Source organism: Carassius gibelio, chromosome B17, assembly GCF_023724105.1.
Source record: "Carassius gibelio isolate Cgi1373 ecotype wild population from Czech Republic chromosome B17, carGib1.2-hapl.c, whole genome shotgun sequence".
Classification (NCBI taxonomy): Eukaryota; Metazoa; Chordata; class Actinopteri; order Cypriniformes; family Cyprinidae; genus Carassius; species Carassius gibelio.
The window spans coordinates 28,115,273-28,134,711 of record NC_068412.1 but is presented as its reverse complement, the minus strand read 5'-3'; the positions used below and the strand labels follow the sequence as shown (position 1 = coordinate 28,134,711).

General features: G+C 32.5%; 2 protein-coding genes across 6 annotated transcripts in view; both read right to left on the bottom strand.

Annotated features, from left to right (window-relative positions):
- The window catches only part of LOC127976299 (pleckstrin homology domain-containing family G member 3), a 48,825-nt gene extending 48,551 nt beyond the window's left edge, over nt 1-274 (bottom strand). For all 4 annotated transcript variants that reach the window (XM_052580636.1, XM_052580638.1, XM_052580639.1 and 1 more), the window contains exon 1: nt 113-274. The gene's annotated coding sequence lies outside the window, so the exon portion shown is untranslated. The remainder of the gene's footprint in view (nt 1-112) is intronic.
- Nucleotides 275-1,615: 1,341 nt separating this feature from the next.
- spint1a (serine peptidase inhibitor, Kunitz type 1 a) lies at nt 1,616-15,448 on the bottom strand. 2 transcript variants are annotated; one of them, XM_052580732.1, is made up of 11 exons: nt 15,267-15,448; nt 13,828-14,289; nt 12,246-12,403; nt 11,120-11,261; nt 8,916-9,086; nt 6,666-6,707; nt 6,437-6,571; nt 6,186-6,236; nt 4,196-4,366; nt 3,362-3,421; nt 1,616-2,341 (listed from the first exon to the last, which is right to left on the bottom strand). In XM_052580732.1, the coding sequence occupies exons 2-11, from the start codon at nt 14,231-14,233 to the stop codon at nt 2,157-2,159; spliced, it is 1,521 nt and encodes a 506-aa protein (XP_052436692.1). In that variant the 5' UTR covers nt 14,234-14,289; nt 15,267-15,448; the 3' UTR covers nt 1,616-2,156. The 2 variants fall into 2 exon arrangements, with proteins under 2 accessions (XP_052436692.1, XP_052436693.1); XM_052580733.1 differs by having other exon boundaries at nt 13,828-14,265.
- Nucleotides 15,449-19,439: the final 3,991 nt, after the last annotated feature.

The following is a 19,439-nucleotide window of genomic DNA, read 5'->3' as shown; positions in this document are numbered from 1 at the left end:
CTTCAACTGTGTAAATATTTTGATCTAGTTTTTCAGTTACGTTACTTGAATCGTTTATAGTACCAACACAAACAATAGTTTTGAGCATTTAAATGAAGATTAAAACACTTACCAAGTGATTTCCTCTTTATTTAAGGCGTTTGCAGTTCACAAGCATTTAAGAGCGTGTTATTTTCACAGGCTGCAGGTCTGAGAGACTCAGTTTGATCATTTCTCGTGCAGCAGCACTGAATGACTGACTTCAGTCTGAACTCAAACACCGCTGCATTAAACCACAGACGCTCGAGCGAGAAACTCCAGATGGGCGGGGCTTAGCGACACAAACTTGTTGTAAACATCGAAACAAAAACGTTTCAATTTTGTAATTTTCACCTAGCAGTTTTAAGTCAATATATAAACAATTACAGTGTTTTTGTTCGGCTGCAAATTATTTGATGACGAAGCAAGCGCGCTAAACGCAGTGAGTGACGTAATACGTGTTACTTTTCTCAGCGCTGTCAGGATGGACCAATCACAGCCTGTATTCTGGTGCGCAGACTATCCATCCTAAATCCTAAATTAGTGATTTAAAAAAATACTATTTAGTGCAGTTTGGGTGGACAGTGTGCACATTGTGACACATGAATACATTTTTAGATATTTGTATTTGTAAATGTGTGCATATTTCTTAAAAAACATGTATTAAAAAAATATTTTCTAAAACTAAAATAGAATCCTTTGTCATTGATTGCATGCACTTCAAGTATACAAACTTTAAATGTTTTCTTTCAGCCATACATTTTTCTTAAAACAAAGCACGAGGAGAACTTTAACACTTTTCAAATTTCATTTGAAGTTTTCTCAACGCAGTTTTTAAATTGTAAGTTACTTTTATTTAGTTAACGGCAAATTAACGGCTGATCAACCAAAAGCGCCAGAGTGGCGTGGTATGCGTTACTTTTCTCAGCGCTGATCAGGATGGACCAATCACAGTAGACTGTGATCACTAAATATGAATAGAGGTGCAAAAACCGTCATTTTTATTTTTTAGATTGCTGTGGCTGATTTCTGTCTGTAAATAAGGTAACGTAATATATTTAATGTCCTGAAAATGTAACTTACAATCAAAAATGCCGTTCTGAGACTGTGTGTGTATGGTGATTGAGACTTTTTCAAACTGAGAAAATCTAAAAAAGAAAACGTTGTTTGGACCTTAACTAGCAAAAACACGTTTCCCCGTTTTTTGTTGTTGTTACGAACCGTAACTAAATTATACGTTTAATAGTCTTCTAACTAAAGAGCAGAAATTATGTGGGCTTGATGATTTTAATTTTGATTAAATGTCGCCATCTGCGGGTCAAATAATAGCAACAATCTCCCGTTTCTAAAATAAAATAACACACACAGTCTGTATTTATTAGCTTTATTGACTGTCCATGATTAAATATAAGGCAAGTTTTTGATACATTAAAAAAAAAAAAAAGTCTATATACAAATGATCTTTCACCATAAATGGAGTTTCGGAATACAAAACAACAGTATACAAAAAAAAAAAAAAAAAAAAATTTATATATATATATATATATATATATATATATATATATATATATATATATATATATATATATTAGTCATAAAAAAGAGAAAATAAATGCAAATAAAACTCCTTAAGCAACTATTGAAAAATAAAAACACAACAAAGAGCCATAAATCAATCTCTCACATCTCAAACTAAAACACAAAACTAATATCTAGATAATAATGCAATGTTTGCATGACTTTTGATAAAATTAACTCACGAGAGGCAGCATTTCAAATAAAAACAAACAACAATCCAGTCTTCGCACGGCTGTATTACAAAATAAAAGTACATGGCTCAAGAATCTTGATTTAATTTTTCGTGGTCATAAAAACTGGCTTTATTATATGCCATTGCAACAAATATTCAACCCTGAGCCAAATCCAACAAACTAATAACACATAAAGCAAAGAACAGAAATAAGAAAAAAGTAGCCGCTGGTAATAAAAGTTGTTTCAAACTTAAAACAAGCAAATCTAATGACCTTTCTGCAGATACCAGCCGGTCTAATAAATCAAATAATTATTGCATATACATATTTAATTTTCACAGCATGCCGCAGCAGTAAGATAGATGTCCTGTTAAACCGACTTGACGCTCAGATGGGTTTGGTCGTGCTGTTGTAGACGAGTTTCTCTGAATAATCGTAGGTGTGAACGTGACCGCCGTTGACAGCCACATGCTGATGTTTGTTCTTCTTCTTCCCCTTCAGCAGGCAGCATGCGATAACCACCAGCAGGACGGCGATGGCGAGGCCCAGGATGATGGCGATCACGATGGCAGCTGAACAGAGACACGACAGTCACGTTACATCAATGCATCTGAATACATCAGCAGAGTCACAGAAAGGTACGACAGCAGACTATACAGCAACGCAAAGACAATGCAAAGATTTTTCCAATTGAAAAAAAAAAAATAAAAATGCATGCAAGGTGCATTTTTTGCCTTTTAGTTTAATTACACTAGTGCGTCAGAAATTTGACATTTAATTAAAAGATTATTATACAAGCCAGAGTGGGGTTATTGTAATTAAATAAAACTATAAAGCATTTTGGATTACTAAATGAAAAACTGTAATCTGTAAATGTATTATATAAATATATAACAGGGCTCAACATTAAACTCTGACATGAGCTTGTCCTTGTAAAAAAAGTTACTTGTCTGAGAAAAAATCAATTAAACGATAATAATAAATAAATAAATAAATTATGTATATATATATATATATATATATATATATATATATATATATATATATATATATATATATATATATATTTTTTTTTTTTTTCTTCTTCTTTTTTTAATTTATTATTATTCATTCATATTGTTCATTAAAACGGCTGATTCATTCAATAAATGAAGCAAGTAACCATTTTTATAAATGTCTCACTGAATCATTGACTCATTCAAAAATGAATAATTTAATAACGAAAGACTGTTGTGTGTTACATAATTTCAGTAATATTGTATATAATATTTAATAATAATATAAAATTATATAATATATATAAAAATATCAAATAAAACAAAATTAAGCATTTTATTTCAGCTTGTTGAGGCAACATTTCCCATTTTCATTTTATTAATTTAAGCTGTTGTCATAAAATGTCTTTGATTTTTCATTAATTATTTTTTCATTCAAGGTTTTATAATTTTTTTTTTTTTTTAAGTAGTAGAAATGATAATAACTAAAGGTTAAAGGTTACTTTGGGTTAACTTATGACTCATTTCCCATACACTCAACATTCATCTTCTAAAGGAAAGCATGCAAGGAATGATATTTATTATAAGCTGCGTTACTTGTTTCACTGCTGCTTTCTTGCTTCTCAAACTGAGATCGTCTGGGAAACGCATCAGAGTCTGAAAAAACAAACAAACAAACAAACATGAGAATCTTATGTTTTATTAGCTTATTTTGCACGACACAGTAACCATATATATATATATATATATATATTAGAGATGACGCAGTTCACTGAAAAAACACAGTGGGACCGCAGTGAAACACACCGAACCGTGAAAAAGTTGAACCGTGCCACCCATAAAATATATATATATATCAAATATGACTTTAAAACAGTTGCAAACAGCTATTACATCAGAAAAATCAAAAAGGCTTTAACTAAGGCTTTTAAAGAGGATCTGCACATATAAAATGAATACTGTATGAGAAGGGTAGGGCTACGAAAACATTAAACTGTAAAAAGATGATAAAGCCTTTAAACCATTTCTTAACAGAAGAAAAGTATTAATTATTACATTCCGTTAAAATATTGCATATTAGAGTCAAGACAGTCTATTGGTTCACATGTAAAAATATGGGTGGATTTTCACACAGATATGAACAAAAACAGCAGATGGGCCGATTGAAAACGCACTTTAGTTGACAGCCAGTAGATGGCGCTGTTAGAGCGGTTTTCTTGCTGCTTTTATAAAAATGCCTCTGAAGCTTTTCTGAACACAGTCGGTTCTCTTCAGAGATGCATTCATATGCATTCAATCACAGCTTTTGATTAATTAATATCAGTGTCACCAAATCTGCGTACTCCGTATCTTCAGATGATAGACACACATTTTCACGGATGAATAATTCACATCATAAAATACTACTACTAATAATATAGTAAAAATTACCAGACACTCCTTTGCACGAACTCATGCACCACGCCTCCGTTTCGAAGCGGTTTCCGTTCCCATCACAGCCACCGTAGTTAAAGCGGTGACAGCGCCGGTCATATGGATTGTAATACCATTTAGTGAAACTTGCGCGACATTTTCCCGTTACTGGAGGCTCCACGCAATGAGCTGGAAGAGTCAAGACATCGATCAACTTTATATTAAGGAGGTTTAAAACAGTATTATATGTGATCCTGCAGCACAAAACCAGTCTAGAGTGACAATTTTTCGAAATTGGGATTTATGCATCATCTGAAAAGCTGAATGAATCATCTTTCCATCAGGACAATATTTGACTATCTGGAATCTAAAGGGAGCAAAAAAAATCTAAATATTAAAACAATATTTTTTGGGTTATTGCTACTAAAATACCCCAGAGACTCAAGACTGCTTTTGTGCTGCAGGGAAACACATAAAGAAATTAATATGAGAACGTATGATGAATAAAATATTTGTAACGTTTCCTAATTGTATTTTATATTTGAATTTACACTGTATATAAGCAAATTCATCTTTTGTAACTTTAAAAAAAAAAAAAACACGATACTTTGAACAAGATTTTCAAAAAAAATTATAATCAATACATTTTTAAAAAGGTTTAGGTTTGCATGTATAATGTCAGAAAATGAAATCTAAATGAAATACAGTAAAAGGTTTTTCAAGATAAAAATAATACATTTTCAAAGATATATTCAAATTATTATCAATAAATTCTTTAAAATATATTTAGAATTTGCATATATCATAGCAGAAAGTAAAATGCAAATGAAATACAAATGATGATTTTTATAATAAAAAATAATTACAAATAAATTTTAAATGTTTGCATATTTAATAACAAACAATTGAATATAATTTATTGTTGAGGTGATGAATTTTTCAACAAAATAAAATTATTTAAACAATATATATACAGTACAGACCAAAAGTTTGGAAACATTACTATTTTAATGTTTTTGAAAGAAGTTTCTTTTGTTCATCAAGCCTGCATTTATTTGATCAAAAATACAGAAAAAACAGTAATATTGTGAAATATTATTACAACTTAAAATAATAGTTTTCTATTTGAATATACTTAAAAAAAAGTAATTTATTCCTGTGATGCAGCGCTGAATTTTCAGCATCATTCCTCCAGCCTTCAGTGTCACATGTAACATCAGTCGATCACATGATCATTTAGAAATCATTCTAATATTCTGATTTATTATGAGTGTTGGAAACAGTTCTGCTGTCGAATATATTTGATCAATAAAAGGTTAAAAACAACTGCATTTATTCAAAATAAAATAAGAAAAATTCTAATAATATAGTTTCTTTACTATCACTTTTTATCAATTTAACACATCCTTGCTGAATAAAAGTATTGATTTTATTTAAAAAAAAAAAGAAAAAAAATTACTGACCCCAAATTAATGACCAGTGTTGTATATTGTTATTATAAAATATTTATATTTTAAAAACATAGCTTTTTTTTTCACTTTTTATTCATCAAAGTATCCTAAAAAAGTATCACATGTTCTGAAGAAATATTAAGCAGCAGAACTGTTTCCAGCTTTGATAATGAATCATCATATTAGAATGATTTCTAAAGGATCATGTGATATTGATCCTAAAAATTCAGCTTTGCATCACAGAAATAAAAGATAATTTAAAGTATAATACATTTAAAAACAATTATTTTAAATCGTAATAATATATCACAATATTAAATTTTTTTCTGTATTTTTGATCAAATAAATGCAGGCTTGATGAGCAGAAGAAACTTCTTTCAAAAACATTAAAAATAGTAATGTTTCCAAACTTTTGGTCTGTACTGTATATATATATATATTAGGTTTGCATATAACAACAACAACAAAAATAAAATATAGCGATGACCTTTTCAAAATAGATTAATAATCAATAAATACTCAAGAAGTTTCAAGGTAAAATATGAAATATAAATCACCTTTGGTCTTGTCCATAGGAATATTAATCAAATGGTCAAGCTTTTCGCCCACTGAACAGAAACACATGAAAACGTAAGTGAATCAATAACACACAAAACTAACAAATGACCTGAAACCTAAAAAGCATTTAAAGGGACAGTTCAAAAAATAAACAAATGATGTCATCATAACATTAACCAATCATTAACCAATCATTAACCAATCCCTTAACTATTAAAAGATCATGTGTATATGTATCATGTGTTTTTACGTTTGGTGCACTTCGTAGTCTCGTCCGAACCGTCGCTGCACTGTTCTTCTCCGTCACACTCCAACCCTTTCTGAATGCAGCAATTATTTGAACAGGAGAAATGCTCTGGACCACAAACCACGTCACAAATCTCACCTGTGTGTGTGTTTGAAAGAGGATTTCACCCGTCAATGCCTACACGAATATTAGACACCAAATCAAATGAAATCAGCAGGAATCACGGGGTTACCATTATCGTGGATCGGACCTAATCTTCCAGACGGTGGTTTAGCTGCAAAATAAAACTTTTCCTGTTAAACAGCAGCACATTAAATAATTTGCGTAAAATCACTTTTAAAAACATGCAAGTTTAATTAAATCAGATTTCACAAATAACTCAGGGATTTCTGAAAGAGCCATTTGTCAAATTTATCGTGAAGAGGAAAACCCCTTGAGATGTAACATCTCGTTTTCGAGGGGACCTCCAAAAACTAAAAAAAACAAAACATACTTCACATACATACATAGCCTACATACTAACAAAACAAAGACAAAAGCTCTCCATCACATCAAAACCATCCATTTCGTCTCCAATTCAACCATTAAAAATTAGCCAAACAATTAGAGTCATTCATATAGACAAATATATTCATGTCAAACATAAGAGAAACAGTTGCAACTGGTATGCAAATGATTAAGAAGAGACATATTAAACTGGTAGAAGGAGGAAATTGATCTAAAAGACCTAGGTAAAGCATTCCAATCAGAAGGGGCTTTACATTTAAATGCTCTCCTCCCACTTTCCTTGGATATCTTTGGTACAGAAAAGAAAAAGATGGTCCGTGTCTCTTAAAAAATGCATTTGTAAACAAACTGCAACCAGTGAAACTGCCGTCTAGAATTTAGTGAAAGAAGATTCAATGACTGATAGATTTGGCAGTGATGTGTTCTAAATGGACACCTCAAAACAAATCTGCAGATACTATTATAAATCTCATTCAAAGGTTTGAGATTGATATCAGCTGTGTTCTGATAAACTACATCTGCATAATCAATTATGGGCAATAATAGTTGAGTAATAATTTTTAATCTAATCTGTTTTGTAAAACAATTAATTGAGCGGTATAATATTCTTAAACTACAATTTATGCTTTTTACAATAGAATCTATATGAGTTCTAAAGGTAAGTCGTGAGTCGAGCCAAAGGCCTAGATATTTTAACTCCTCAACATTCTTTAGAGGTGTACCATCCACAAATTTAACATGAAGAGAATTATTTTGCTTATGGAGTGCAGATCTAGTTGCAAAAAGCATGCTATAAGACTTGTTTTTATTCAGCAGAAGTAAATTAGCAGAAAACCATGTTTGAATAAGATTAAAATCAAATTGAAGTTAGGTTTGAATCTTAGATATATCGTAGCTGGATGTATACATAACGGTGTCATCTGCATATAGATGAATCTGACAGTCTGAGCATAATTGTGGAAGATCATTTATAAAAATGGAAAATAAAAGAGGCCCTAGGAGAGAACCTTGAGGGACACCTGTTTCAATAATTCTAGTGTGGGAGAGAACATCATTAAAAGACACGCTTTCTTTGACATCTGTAATGCAGATATGAATTAAACCAGAGAACAGCTGATTTGGAAAGACCAATAGCATATAGTTTGTCGAGAAGAATATAATGATTGACCATGTCAAATGCCTTGGTGAGGTCAATAAAGATTGCACCAGTAGACCTGTTATTATCTTGTGCCGAAAAATATCATTGGTAAATAATGTAAGGGCTGTTTTTGTCGAGTGATGAGGTCTAAATCCAGATTTATTTGGAGTTAAGAGGGAAAAGTCATTAATATACTTAGACAATTGCCTAAAAATCAGCTTTTCAAATATCTTAGCTACATTATTGATTATGGAAATTGGCCTATAATTATTGACTTCAAGTGAATCACCCCCTTTGTGTAATGGTATTAACTTCATTTGCTCTGAAAGCATCACTGATCTGCTTTATTCGTTTCAGTTTATGTTAAATTTAACAGCCAATGCATGCTTTTAATGCAGCTCCATAAGAGGAAGCTAAAGTACAGCCTAACCTAACAGCCTAAAGTATCGAACACAATTCAGTTTAACCATCATCACGTTTATTTGTCAAGAAGTTTCATGACTGTTAAACCCAATTGTTGAAGAATTAAACAAATGCATGATATATTTATCCGAAGCGTCTGCTAAATGAATACATTACGTTGGAATAAAGTAACATTTTAATATGACAAACTAATTTAGTTTTACAATATTTACTTGCCAAAGTCATTAGTATATTATAAACGTATATAAAAGATAAGATAAAGTTATTTTGCATTATATATGTCTAACATATGTTTCAGTTTTATTTGCACAATAATAACCATGTTGTAGTTATATTAGTTAGATACTCACTGACTTTCTACTAGTTTTTTTGCACTGTGAGTGTCATTAACTGGTCATGAAAAAAGCTCAATACCTGAAACTTTGTCGCAAGCGTTCATGCATTCGTTGAGCGCCAGGTAGTTGTTGCTGTTTGGTTTGCAGCCTCCAAACTTGAACTGCTCACATTTCTCTGTTACGGCGTTGTAATGCCAACGAGGAAAAGAGCCTCGACACGGACCCTCCTTTTTCGGCACCAGACAGTGATCTGATGGGGAGAAAAACAGGCTTTTTACATACAACTGTATTTATTCTTCCACACAAGACTAAAAACACCAAAAGCATGATATAATTTCCATGCAAAACTGTATTGAAAGTCTTTAGAAGTAATGCTTTAGCACATGTTTGTGCTACTGCTTCTATAACATGCCTCGACAAATTGTATGCGAAAAAATGCAATTAAGTTTTGAGCCTTTGCGTTGACGTTATGACATCTTAAAACCACAAATGAAACCATTGTGCAAAACACATGATAGTTACATTAGTGCATCAATGCAATTAATGCAAGTATCGAATGTCATATCAATGCATTTATTTTTATGATGATGCAAAAGCTTCATCGCTTTATGACTCAAGAGCAAGCAAATACAAATATATAACATCAATTTAGTAAATAATGCATGTGTTGTTAAGTCACAAACGGCGATCCTGAACGTATTTTATAGCCGATTCCCATCTTGTGTATATGAGAAATATAAATGCTCATTCAAACAGAAAACTGAAACAGTCACTTGCATTATTTACCATAGTAAAAACGTCTCGTCCCTTAAAATGTACAAATGAAAACAACTTGTATGTTTGTTATTGAATTATTTTCTGTCTGCATGTTACAGATGCTGCTGGTAAACATGCATTTATTAATATTTAATGAGCTTCTTCAGAATATTTTCTCGCCATGAATGATGAAACAAACACTGTGCTTTGAACACAAGGAAAAGCAAAAGCAAACACTATAAATAATGCAAATGGAACATGATTAATTCAAACCAACACAAGTCATGTAAATATCTGTATTTTGTCTGATCTCATATGGATTTTAGATTTTTTTTGACAGCTAGACCAGAACAGAGTCATTTCACAAACGCTCAATGACCAGAACAACTTCATTCTCTGTGAAACTTCCACCGCAAAACCTGTCGCACAAGTTTGTGAAACACTCAAGAAAATAGCCTCGCAGCTCAAGGGGTTTCCTGTTTCTACTAAAACCAGGAAACATCCAGCAATCGGTCACAAAACAGACTCATTTCCATTGAAAATAAATCATTAAACTGCTGATCTGACCGTTTTGACCAAGCAAAGCTTAAATAAGCTGAAGCTCGTTTTAATATGAAATATGAGGAAAACAGAAAAGCACATTCTGGGTTAACAGAACGAAACCATTTATGCATTTATGTCTGACAAATCCTGGTGAATGGTTAATCCATGTATCTTTAAGGTCACTTCAAAACCTGTTGGACCAGAACTCATCTCAGGTCAGCTCAGGAATTTAATTATGACAAATCAGATAAAATGACTGAGAAACACTTATCAGAGAATATGTAAGAAATGACCTATTACTGTCATGAAAGCTGTTGCTTTTAATATCATAAATGACACATATGGGAATGAACATTGACTTAATTTCTATCGTCTGTCAGGTTTTTGACCCACTTACGTACATGGGTCAAAGACGAAAAAGGGATTAAGCATAAAAACGATAATTGTAGAACTGCTCTAAATTGTTGTTGTTTTTCCCAAAAACATGAAAAAGTTTTCTTTTTAATTTAATTGCAAATTGGTTTTCTGGTTGTTTTGGTTTTTCTGAGCAAAAAAATTAATATCAGACATTTTCCCCTGATTTACAGAAGAGACCCACTAAAATGAAATTGACGATATTCTTGTTAGGTATATTTACAACAAAAATCAATTTATAGCATACTAAAAGACTAATTAGTTGCAATTAATAATATATATATAAAATATAAAATATAAAAATAAATATATAAATATTTGCCACTATCCTAGGTTTTGCCCATTTGTCAGCAAATTTGTCTTTTATATATTTTAATATGTAGACATTAGAATAAGCAAGTTGTTTGAAATTTTACATAAATATTGTTACAATGAATGACGATGTAACATTATTTCAACCACATTTTGACATTTTATCCTCCAAAAGCTTCATTTTATCCTCCAAAAAAAGAAAAAAGAAAAGAATGAACAACTTAAGTGCACACACAACATGTGTTTTCATGTACTCACGGAGTGTCTGTTCCTGTGTTAGGACCAAAATGGACACCTCGTCCGATCCTGTCTGACCAGCCTCATCTGTGACCGTGAGTCTGAACTTATACATCCCCGGAGAAAGATTGGACACCGTCACTGAATCCTCAAAAAGCCCTTTCTGACATAAAAAAATAAAATATTTAAATATATATTGTACATTACAGAAATATCGGTAATGCTTTGCTTGAAGCCTATGCAAACAATGCATGATATATTATTTGTATTGCATTAATAATGCACCTTATAATGCACTGTATGAGCTCATTAATAATAATTATAACCACAATTATATAGTACTACCTTTACTGGAAGCCTTTACTGTATATACAGTTATAATGCATCAAAAAGTATTTCAATTAGTATTGCATTCATTACAATATATTTTAATACTTATCTATTCATTGTAGCAACTTATAAAGTGTATAACTCATTAAAACACATGAAAAGAACAATATCGGTATCACTTAAAGCCTTTACAATTGTAAAAACATTTAAATGCATTAATTAGGCCTTACAATATTTTGAATGCATTAACTATAATATACAATTATAATATTTATATTTTCATTGTTACACTTTTAGAAAGTATAATTCATGAAGTATTATTCATTCAAATGCATGAAAACAACCGATATCGGTAATGCTTTACTTGAAGCCTTTTTTATATAATGCATTATAGAAATATTATAATGCATTAATTATGCTTTATAATAATACACTTTATGAACTGTTGAATAATTTTTAACAACAACAAAAAAAAATTTAATAATATCAACCAATATCGGTAATGCTTTACTTGTCTTGGAGCCTATGTAATGCATTATTAAAGTCTTTTAATGCTTTAATTATGCCTTATTATCTTATGAATGATTATTATACAGTTATAATATATTATGCTTTGTTGTTACACATCATAATTCATATAAAGATTATTTAATGTATATGCATGTAGCAAGGAATCTAGAAAATGCAAAGATTTGATGCATTAGCCTTTATAATGCCTTAAACATTAAGACATAAAAAAAAAAAAAAAAAAACATATTCTAAAGAAAAAAAGGAATTAAAAAGGGAAGTTTTTTTCTAACAATGAACCTGAACCCACTTTCAGAACTGCTGATGGGTCTCCAGACACCTGTACCCACTCATATTTTACAATCTTTTTATCGTCTTTGCTCTCAATGCCGTTCAGAATCACATCTTCATTGGGCTGAACGACTTTGTCCTGCCCGGCATCTGCGACTGGAGGTTTGTCCTCCACATCTGCAAGAAATCAAAAAACTGCTGCGATGAAACATTATGCAACATGAAACAATAACGCTGGGAACTGCACAAGATGCCAAGAATGATAGTGAGTAAGCAACTCAGAGTTTATGAGAAAACATTGCAAGATGGATCTTGTATACGGAAGATAAGTAGATAGGGAAGAGTTAGACGAACTATTAAAACATGCAAGAGGAAATGAAAGGTTGAAACTAAAAGATTCTGACACAAAATGATAAGATTTTACACGGTTAATATCAGGAGTGAAGAAACACAACCGCAACATTTACACGTTTTTGCATTCAGCTCATGTATAATCTTAACTTTTCAAAGTCCTAAGACTCTATGAAATCTGAATTTGTGAATTTTAGTCCATGTCTATTTGCTGCTGTGCTCCAAAAACATGTCAAAATAAACATTTATAAGATACGTGCATTTAATTTACAGCCTTTCTCTTCCATAAAAACAACTGATCTTGAACTTCAGAGGTCGTTCTTTTGTTTGTCAATCAGACGGTTGGGATGTAAACTAAATGCTACTGACTATTTAATTTTTATTAAATGCTACTCAATGCAAAAAAAACTGCACTTATTTATTTAGTGTCAGTGAGATGCCATGAGAACTTTAATGGTAACACTTTACAATAAGATCCAATTATTTAATGCATCAACTAACAATAAGCATTACTTTTTACTATGTTTATTCAACTTTATTGATTTTTGTTCATAAAAATACAATTTGAGTTTTAAGTTCATATCAGCTCAGATCCATTAACAATATTAAAAGTGGTATCGGACTTTTATTTTGAATAATTTTTAACGTTTCCATTTTATTTTTATATTAATTAAAAATATATTTTTTGTTGTGTGTTTTTGGCATTTTAATTAGTTTTTGTGTCTTTTTAATATTTTTAAATATTATTATTATTCATTTTTAATTTTAATTTTAGATTTTTAGTCCATCAAATAGAACTAAATAACAAAAAAAAATTAATTAATTAATTAATCCATTATATTTCTATGTTTTTTATGATTTTAGTTAACGATAACAATAAACCCGTCAAGGCTTTTCATTGGATCCTAAATGAATCAATATTCTCAAATTATTTGTTCGCTCCTAGTTACTCCAACCGGCTAAAATATGAAACGATGACACACTTCAGAAGATTTCAGCAGGTCTGGACATGCATGAGTATTTCCAGAAGTATTTCCTCCACAGGTTTAAGACAAATCTGAAAACACTGTAAATAAAAACCTAAGGGATACTCATTTATCACTGAACTGATATAAAAGACATGTAAGGTCATTTCTCTTATACCTTGCACCTGTTGCACAATGTAATCTTAAAAAATAGATTTCAAAACACACCTGTTGTATCGACTAATATATATATATAATATCGCCAGATACACAATTCCCGCTTACCTGAAATTTGTTCGTCAAGGTAATCTTTAAAAACAGATAACAGAACGTAGTTGCTGAAGCCCTTCTTCTTCACAAAGTGACAGACTTTCTTCTGTTTGTACAAACAGTCAAAGATGAAGCATGAGTGGATGTTTTTGGGATTTTCTCCATGTTCCATCAAAGCCAGATTACAGTTTGGATCACGACAACAGGCCAGAATACATTCTTCAGGCTGAGACACTTGAGGAGAATACAGGAACGTGGCCCCGTCCTTCACAGATTCATCTGTGTCCAACACAAAATCCTCTTTGCCAAGTCTGAACTTATCCATGCATTTCCCTTCATCCAGAGCCTCTGATGGAGCCACGTGGAGACAGATGTGAAGAAGCACCGCGGTCCAGAAGAGCCAGAGACGAGACGGAGTCATTCTCCAAACCAACAAAACCTCCAGTTAAATCCCTGTATTAATGATTCAAGACCAATCTGAAAAGAGGAGACTTTAAACATTACAACAAACTTATATATAACTGGGAAAATGCATTACATAAACACACAAAGACTCAAAAAGGAGTCATTCTCCAAAGAACAGAACCTCCTAAAAAAACATTTATAAATGATTCAAAGATACAAATAAAAACAAACAAATAATACTAATATGATATGGATTTAGTCATTCTACTAGCTACATATACATACTTATATATATATATATATTTATCTGAAAATCAAAATCTAAAGTAAAGTCAATTTAACTATAATTTAAGACCCATCTGAAAAGTAAGCGAAAAAACAATAAAACTTCCAAATAATATTTATAAAACAATATGCATATTAAATCCAGGAATAATATATAAAGGGGTCTTTAAAAAAATGTTTTAATAATATTTTAAGTATAGCTGGTAGGATGACTAAATCCATAAACAATCAAAAAGAAGTCAACAAGGTTTAAAGTAAAATCCCTTTATAAAAGGATAAAAGACCAATCTGAATAGACAGAGAAAATCTGAATAAAATAACATTTCAAATTAATATTTATATAATATATAGCTGAAAGAATGACCAGATCCATAATGAAAGATGTGATCAAAATAACAACCCCTTCAGCAAAATCCCTTTATAATGATGAAGACTAAACATTAAAACCTCTAAATATTTATCATATATAATAAACATTGAATTGATCTATATATGACTTGAAGATTACACTAGTTTATTAATATAAGTATTAGACTTAAATACATGCATTATCTACTATAAGTCATAAGAAAAAACACTCACTTCAAAGTCAGTTAAGTAAACTTGTATTTCCCCCCCTAAAAAAAAAAGTTCGTCTAAAACGAAAATAAAACTTTAAGCAACTTTTCGAGCATTTCTGCTTTACTCAAGACATAAACATTAAAGGCCACCGGAGAAAAACGCAGCAGATGTTTGTTTTGCGTTGAAACATGTAATCTTCTTACCTACTAAACAGCTCTACTGGTGTTCGTGTCCTCCTCGTGACACTAGCCAGACACAAACCGTCGTTTAAAGCAGTTTCGATGGAAATGCGTCGTTGATTCCGAGGAAAACAGCGGCAGTCAGATCCCGAGCTTCAGGTGAGGTGTGTCCGATACCGATTACCGACATACCTGCGCGAGCAGGAAGTGCTGACGTCACGCGGCAGGCCCCGCCCCTCGCACTGCACATTCACATTTTGGGAAATAAGTTTAGGCTTTTTTTTCCATTCGGTTTCTAATGAACCGAATGGAAACTTACCGCAGACAGATGAAGTCTGTGGCTAAAGTGTCTTTATAAATGTTTTTCACTTTGTTATCAAGTTTCAGAAACGTTTCACTTCCTCTTCTTCAGATGCATCATTCACCGCGGTCCTTAAAAAGCAGTTTCATTAAAAACTTCAATGCTGGTGTTGACTAATTCAAGTTTAAACCCAAATATATAACAGATATATTATTTCAAATGATGTGTGTCCTTTAAATACTCATTAAAAATTCTTAAACGTCTAGAAGCTTCTGCAAAACGGACAAATGTTGACTTATTTACATGTAAAAATAAACGTGCAAACGTGAATTTCCCAGTACTCATTGATACAAATATAAATGTACTCTATACATCGTTGGTAAAGGTTAATGCATTACAATATGTCGTAACTCGCTAAAAAAAGTAACTAATTGCATCAGTTATTTTATGTAATGCATTACAGGACAGGAGAGCTTTCAGTCAATAGATGGGAAACAAAGTAGCTGCGATTATTTATTTGAAAATAAGTAACAAATTAATTACTAGTTGCTTGAAGAAAGTTATACGATTATGTGACTCAAGTTACTTAATGCGTTACCCCCAACACTGCATGCAAATCAGCATATTATTTTTCTGTGTATTACATTATTGACTTTTCCAGACAACTGTTATATGGATATCTAAAAAGTGTGATACACAATAGCAATCAGCAAGATACATGTAGAACAAAAATTACATTTATATGTAACAAACATTCCAGGAACAGCACTGTGAAAAACACATTACCGGTTTGTGGTTGCTGTGGGTGTCTGTTGCTTTAGCAATTAACCAGTGAAACATACAGTTTTAAAAGTTACCAGTCCAGTTTCATTTATCAAAACCTCAGTGTTGGTTTTTGATGCAGGAAGTGAGTTTTTTACATTTCCATTTTCTTTCTGTCATTAAAACTCACTGTAAGTGTTTCAGTGGAGTTTGAAAAGCACCACAGTATAAATATATGCCAAATGCATAAAGATGTTAAAGACCTACAGTTATTCGTTACAGACACTAGATGGCCTCTAAAGCTCCTGAATACCATCATCATCAGCAGTCTTGTGGGAGTGTTAAAGACAACAATGTTGAGCTTTGATAACACTTCCAACACTCGCTGACTCATCCAGGAGCAATGCCGTACAGAGACAGAAAGATTCACTCACATTCACACACAGCAGATCAGCCTCAGGCTCAGAGAATGATCTTGTGTAAGCATTCAAACCCAGTGTGGTGAGGCTGATCGTGCATTTACATCACTGTCTGACTCTTCTGACCACATTAAGGAGCGACTCAAGGCAAATCGAGATAGCGTACTCGTTTATTTGGGCCAGTAAGCAACTATCCAGAACAGCCGAGCAAATGCACAGCAACAGACTATTAACCAATCATAATAGACATGCTATTGCATAACAATTCACAATACCTTAGTGTGTGTTGGAAAGCTTTGCATGGACAAACACCACATTTTCTTCAGAAAATCTATTATTTTTTGTAAGAAGTACAGCGTTTCTAGGGAATGCATTGCACTGGATCATCGGGTGGCCCTATTTTTCAGTCTTGGCTTGGATGAATTAATTTGTTGGCTGTGAAAAATGATCTGCCGTGTTGCTCAATAATTTAGAGTTTGTAACAGACGGCACATCGGCAAGAGAAGCAGTGGAGCTGCACTTGACTGATATTCTCTGACAAAACAAAAGGGAAAAGAGGCAGCCATTGTTTTTATCGAAATCGGATCTATGTAATAGCCGATGCATGCCTTTTGTCCAGACTACTGTACACTTTGACATGGGAATACACCCCAGAATTCTGTTTGGACAGCTTGAAGATTGATTGATGCACTGCGGGCACCATAAACATGTTTCTCGCATATCAAGTTTTTTTCTGTCCAAAGCACTCCAGTCTGTTGCATTGCCGCTTCTCCTCATCCATCATTTATTAAGGTTCGCCCATTTAGTTTCAGGCCTTATCACTCACACTCCAGATAATGGCAGCTATAAAATACATGGTTGATTTCGAATGCATGTTTGATGCATAAAGATAATCTGCAATGGTAGACACAGGTGACCGTGCTTCTGTCATACTTGAGCCTGATAGACACCAGATAAAAAGAAGCATTACATGAGCTAACTGATGCGTTTAAATGGATCCCAAAAGAAAATAAACATAATCTTTACCATTTTCTGACATCTGTAGCTCAACTGATTACATGCAATCTGGATTATGTCATCTGATTCCCCAAATGTAGTACTTTAATTAGATTATATTACATTTTAAAAACTTGGTATTGTACAAGATTATCCTATTTAAATCAATTTAATAAACAAGTTTGGTCAAAAGTAGACTGATTATATTACCTTAAATGTGTAAAGTAAAGGATTCCGTTACTAACTACAGTTTTTGGCATGTAATTTGGAATCAGTAATGGAGAACATTTTGTGAGTAATCTACCCAGCACTTTTAAAATTAATCATTTAATCATTGTAATATCCTGGAAATATTGTGAGCAACCTGTAAGCACATCAATTGATAACAAGTGTTTCTCTCTGTACACCATCCGTCTTACGGGAAAAAGCTCTGTAGCAGTAAATTGAAACTTTATGATCTGGCCTGCAGCTCTGAGTGTCAACTGAGATATCAGCTGCTAAGAGAGAATCATTTTGACATATATGGCTCTTTTCTGATCCCCATTTAATCAAAACGAGGCAAAGTCACATCCATTACTCTCCATTTCCTTCTGGCACAGGATATCACTTGTAATGAAAGCACCATTACCTCTGTTAATGGTTCAAAGTGTCTAAGCAAACGAGCTGTGCTCCAAAATCCAAAATATATAGTTATACTTGAGACAGTAAGCAACCCCCCCTAGTAACCACCCAGAACACCCTAGCAACAGCTTAGCCAGACTTTAAGCACCTAAATAACTTGAAACAATACCAGCCATTTAAAACACTGTGGCAATTTTAAGCCCAGTGCTCTAGCATCCGTGCACAATTTCCTAACAAACTGTAAGAACCACTTAGGAATACCTTGACAACCATTCAGAACACCCTAGCCACAGCTTAGCAACCACCCAAAACACCCAAGAATCAGCTTAGCAACCCTCTAACAATCAACTTTTCACTCTGTTCACATTGTTATACCAATCACTCTTAAGAAGACTGCTCTCCTTAGAGTTAAAAATGATCTGCTCTTATCATCTGATCATGGTTGTATCTCTTTATTAGTTTTATTGGATCTTAGTGCTGCATTCGACACTATTGACCACAAAATTCTTTTGCATAGACTAGAACACTTTGTTGGCATTAATGGAAGTGAATTAGCATGGTTTAAATTGTACTTATATGACAGTGAATGAAGAGGCATCATATCGATCACAAGTGCGGTATGGAGTACCTCAGGGCTCAGTACTAGGGCCGCTACTATTCACGCTTTACATGTTACCTTTGGGAGATATCATCAGGAAACATGGTGTTATCTTTCACTGTTATGCTGATGATACTCAGCTCTATATTTCTTCGCAGCCCGGCGAAACACACCAATTTGAAAAACTGACTGCATAGTCGATTTAAAAAACTGGATGACAATTAATTTCTTACTGCTGAATTCCAAAAAAACAGAGGTGTTAATTTTAGGACCTAAAAACTCTGCATGTAATAACCTGGAACACTGTCTAAGACTTGATGGTTGCTCTGTCATTTCTTCATCATCAGTTAGGAACCTAGGTGTGCTATTTGATCGTAATCTTTCCTTAGAAACCATGTTTCTAGCATTTGTAAAACTGCATTTTTCCATCTCAAAAATATATCTAAATTATGGCCTATGCTCTCAATGTCAAATGCAGAAATGTTAATCCATGCATTTAT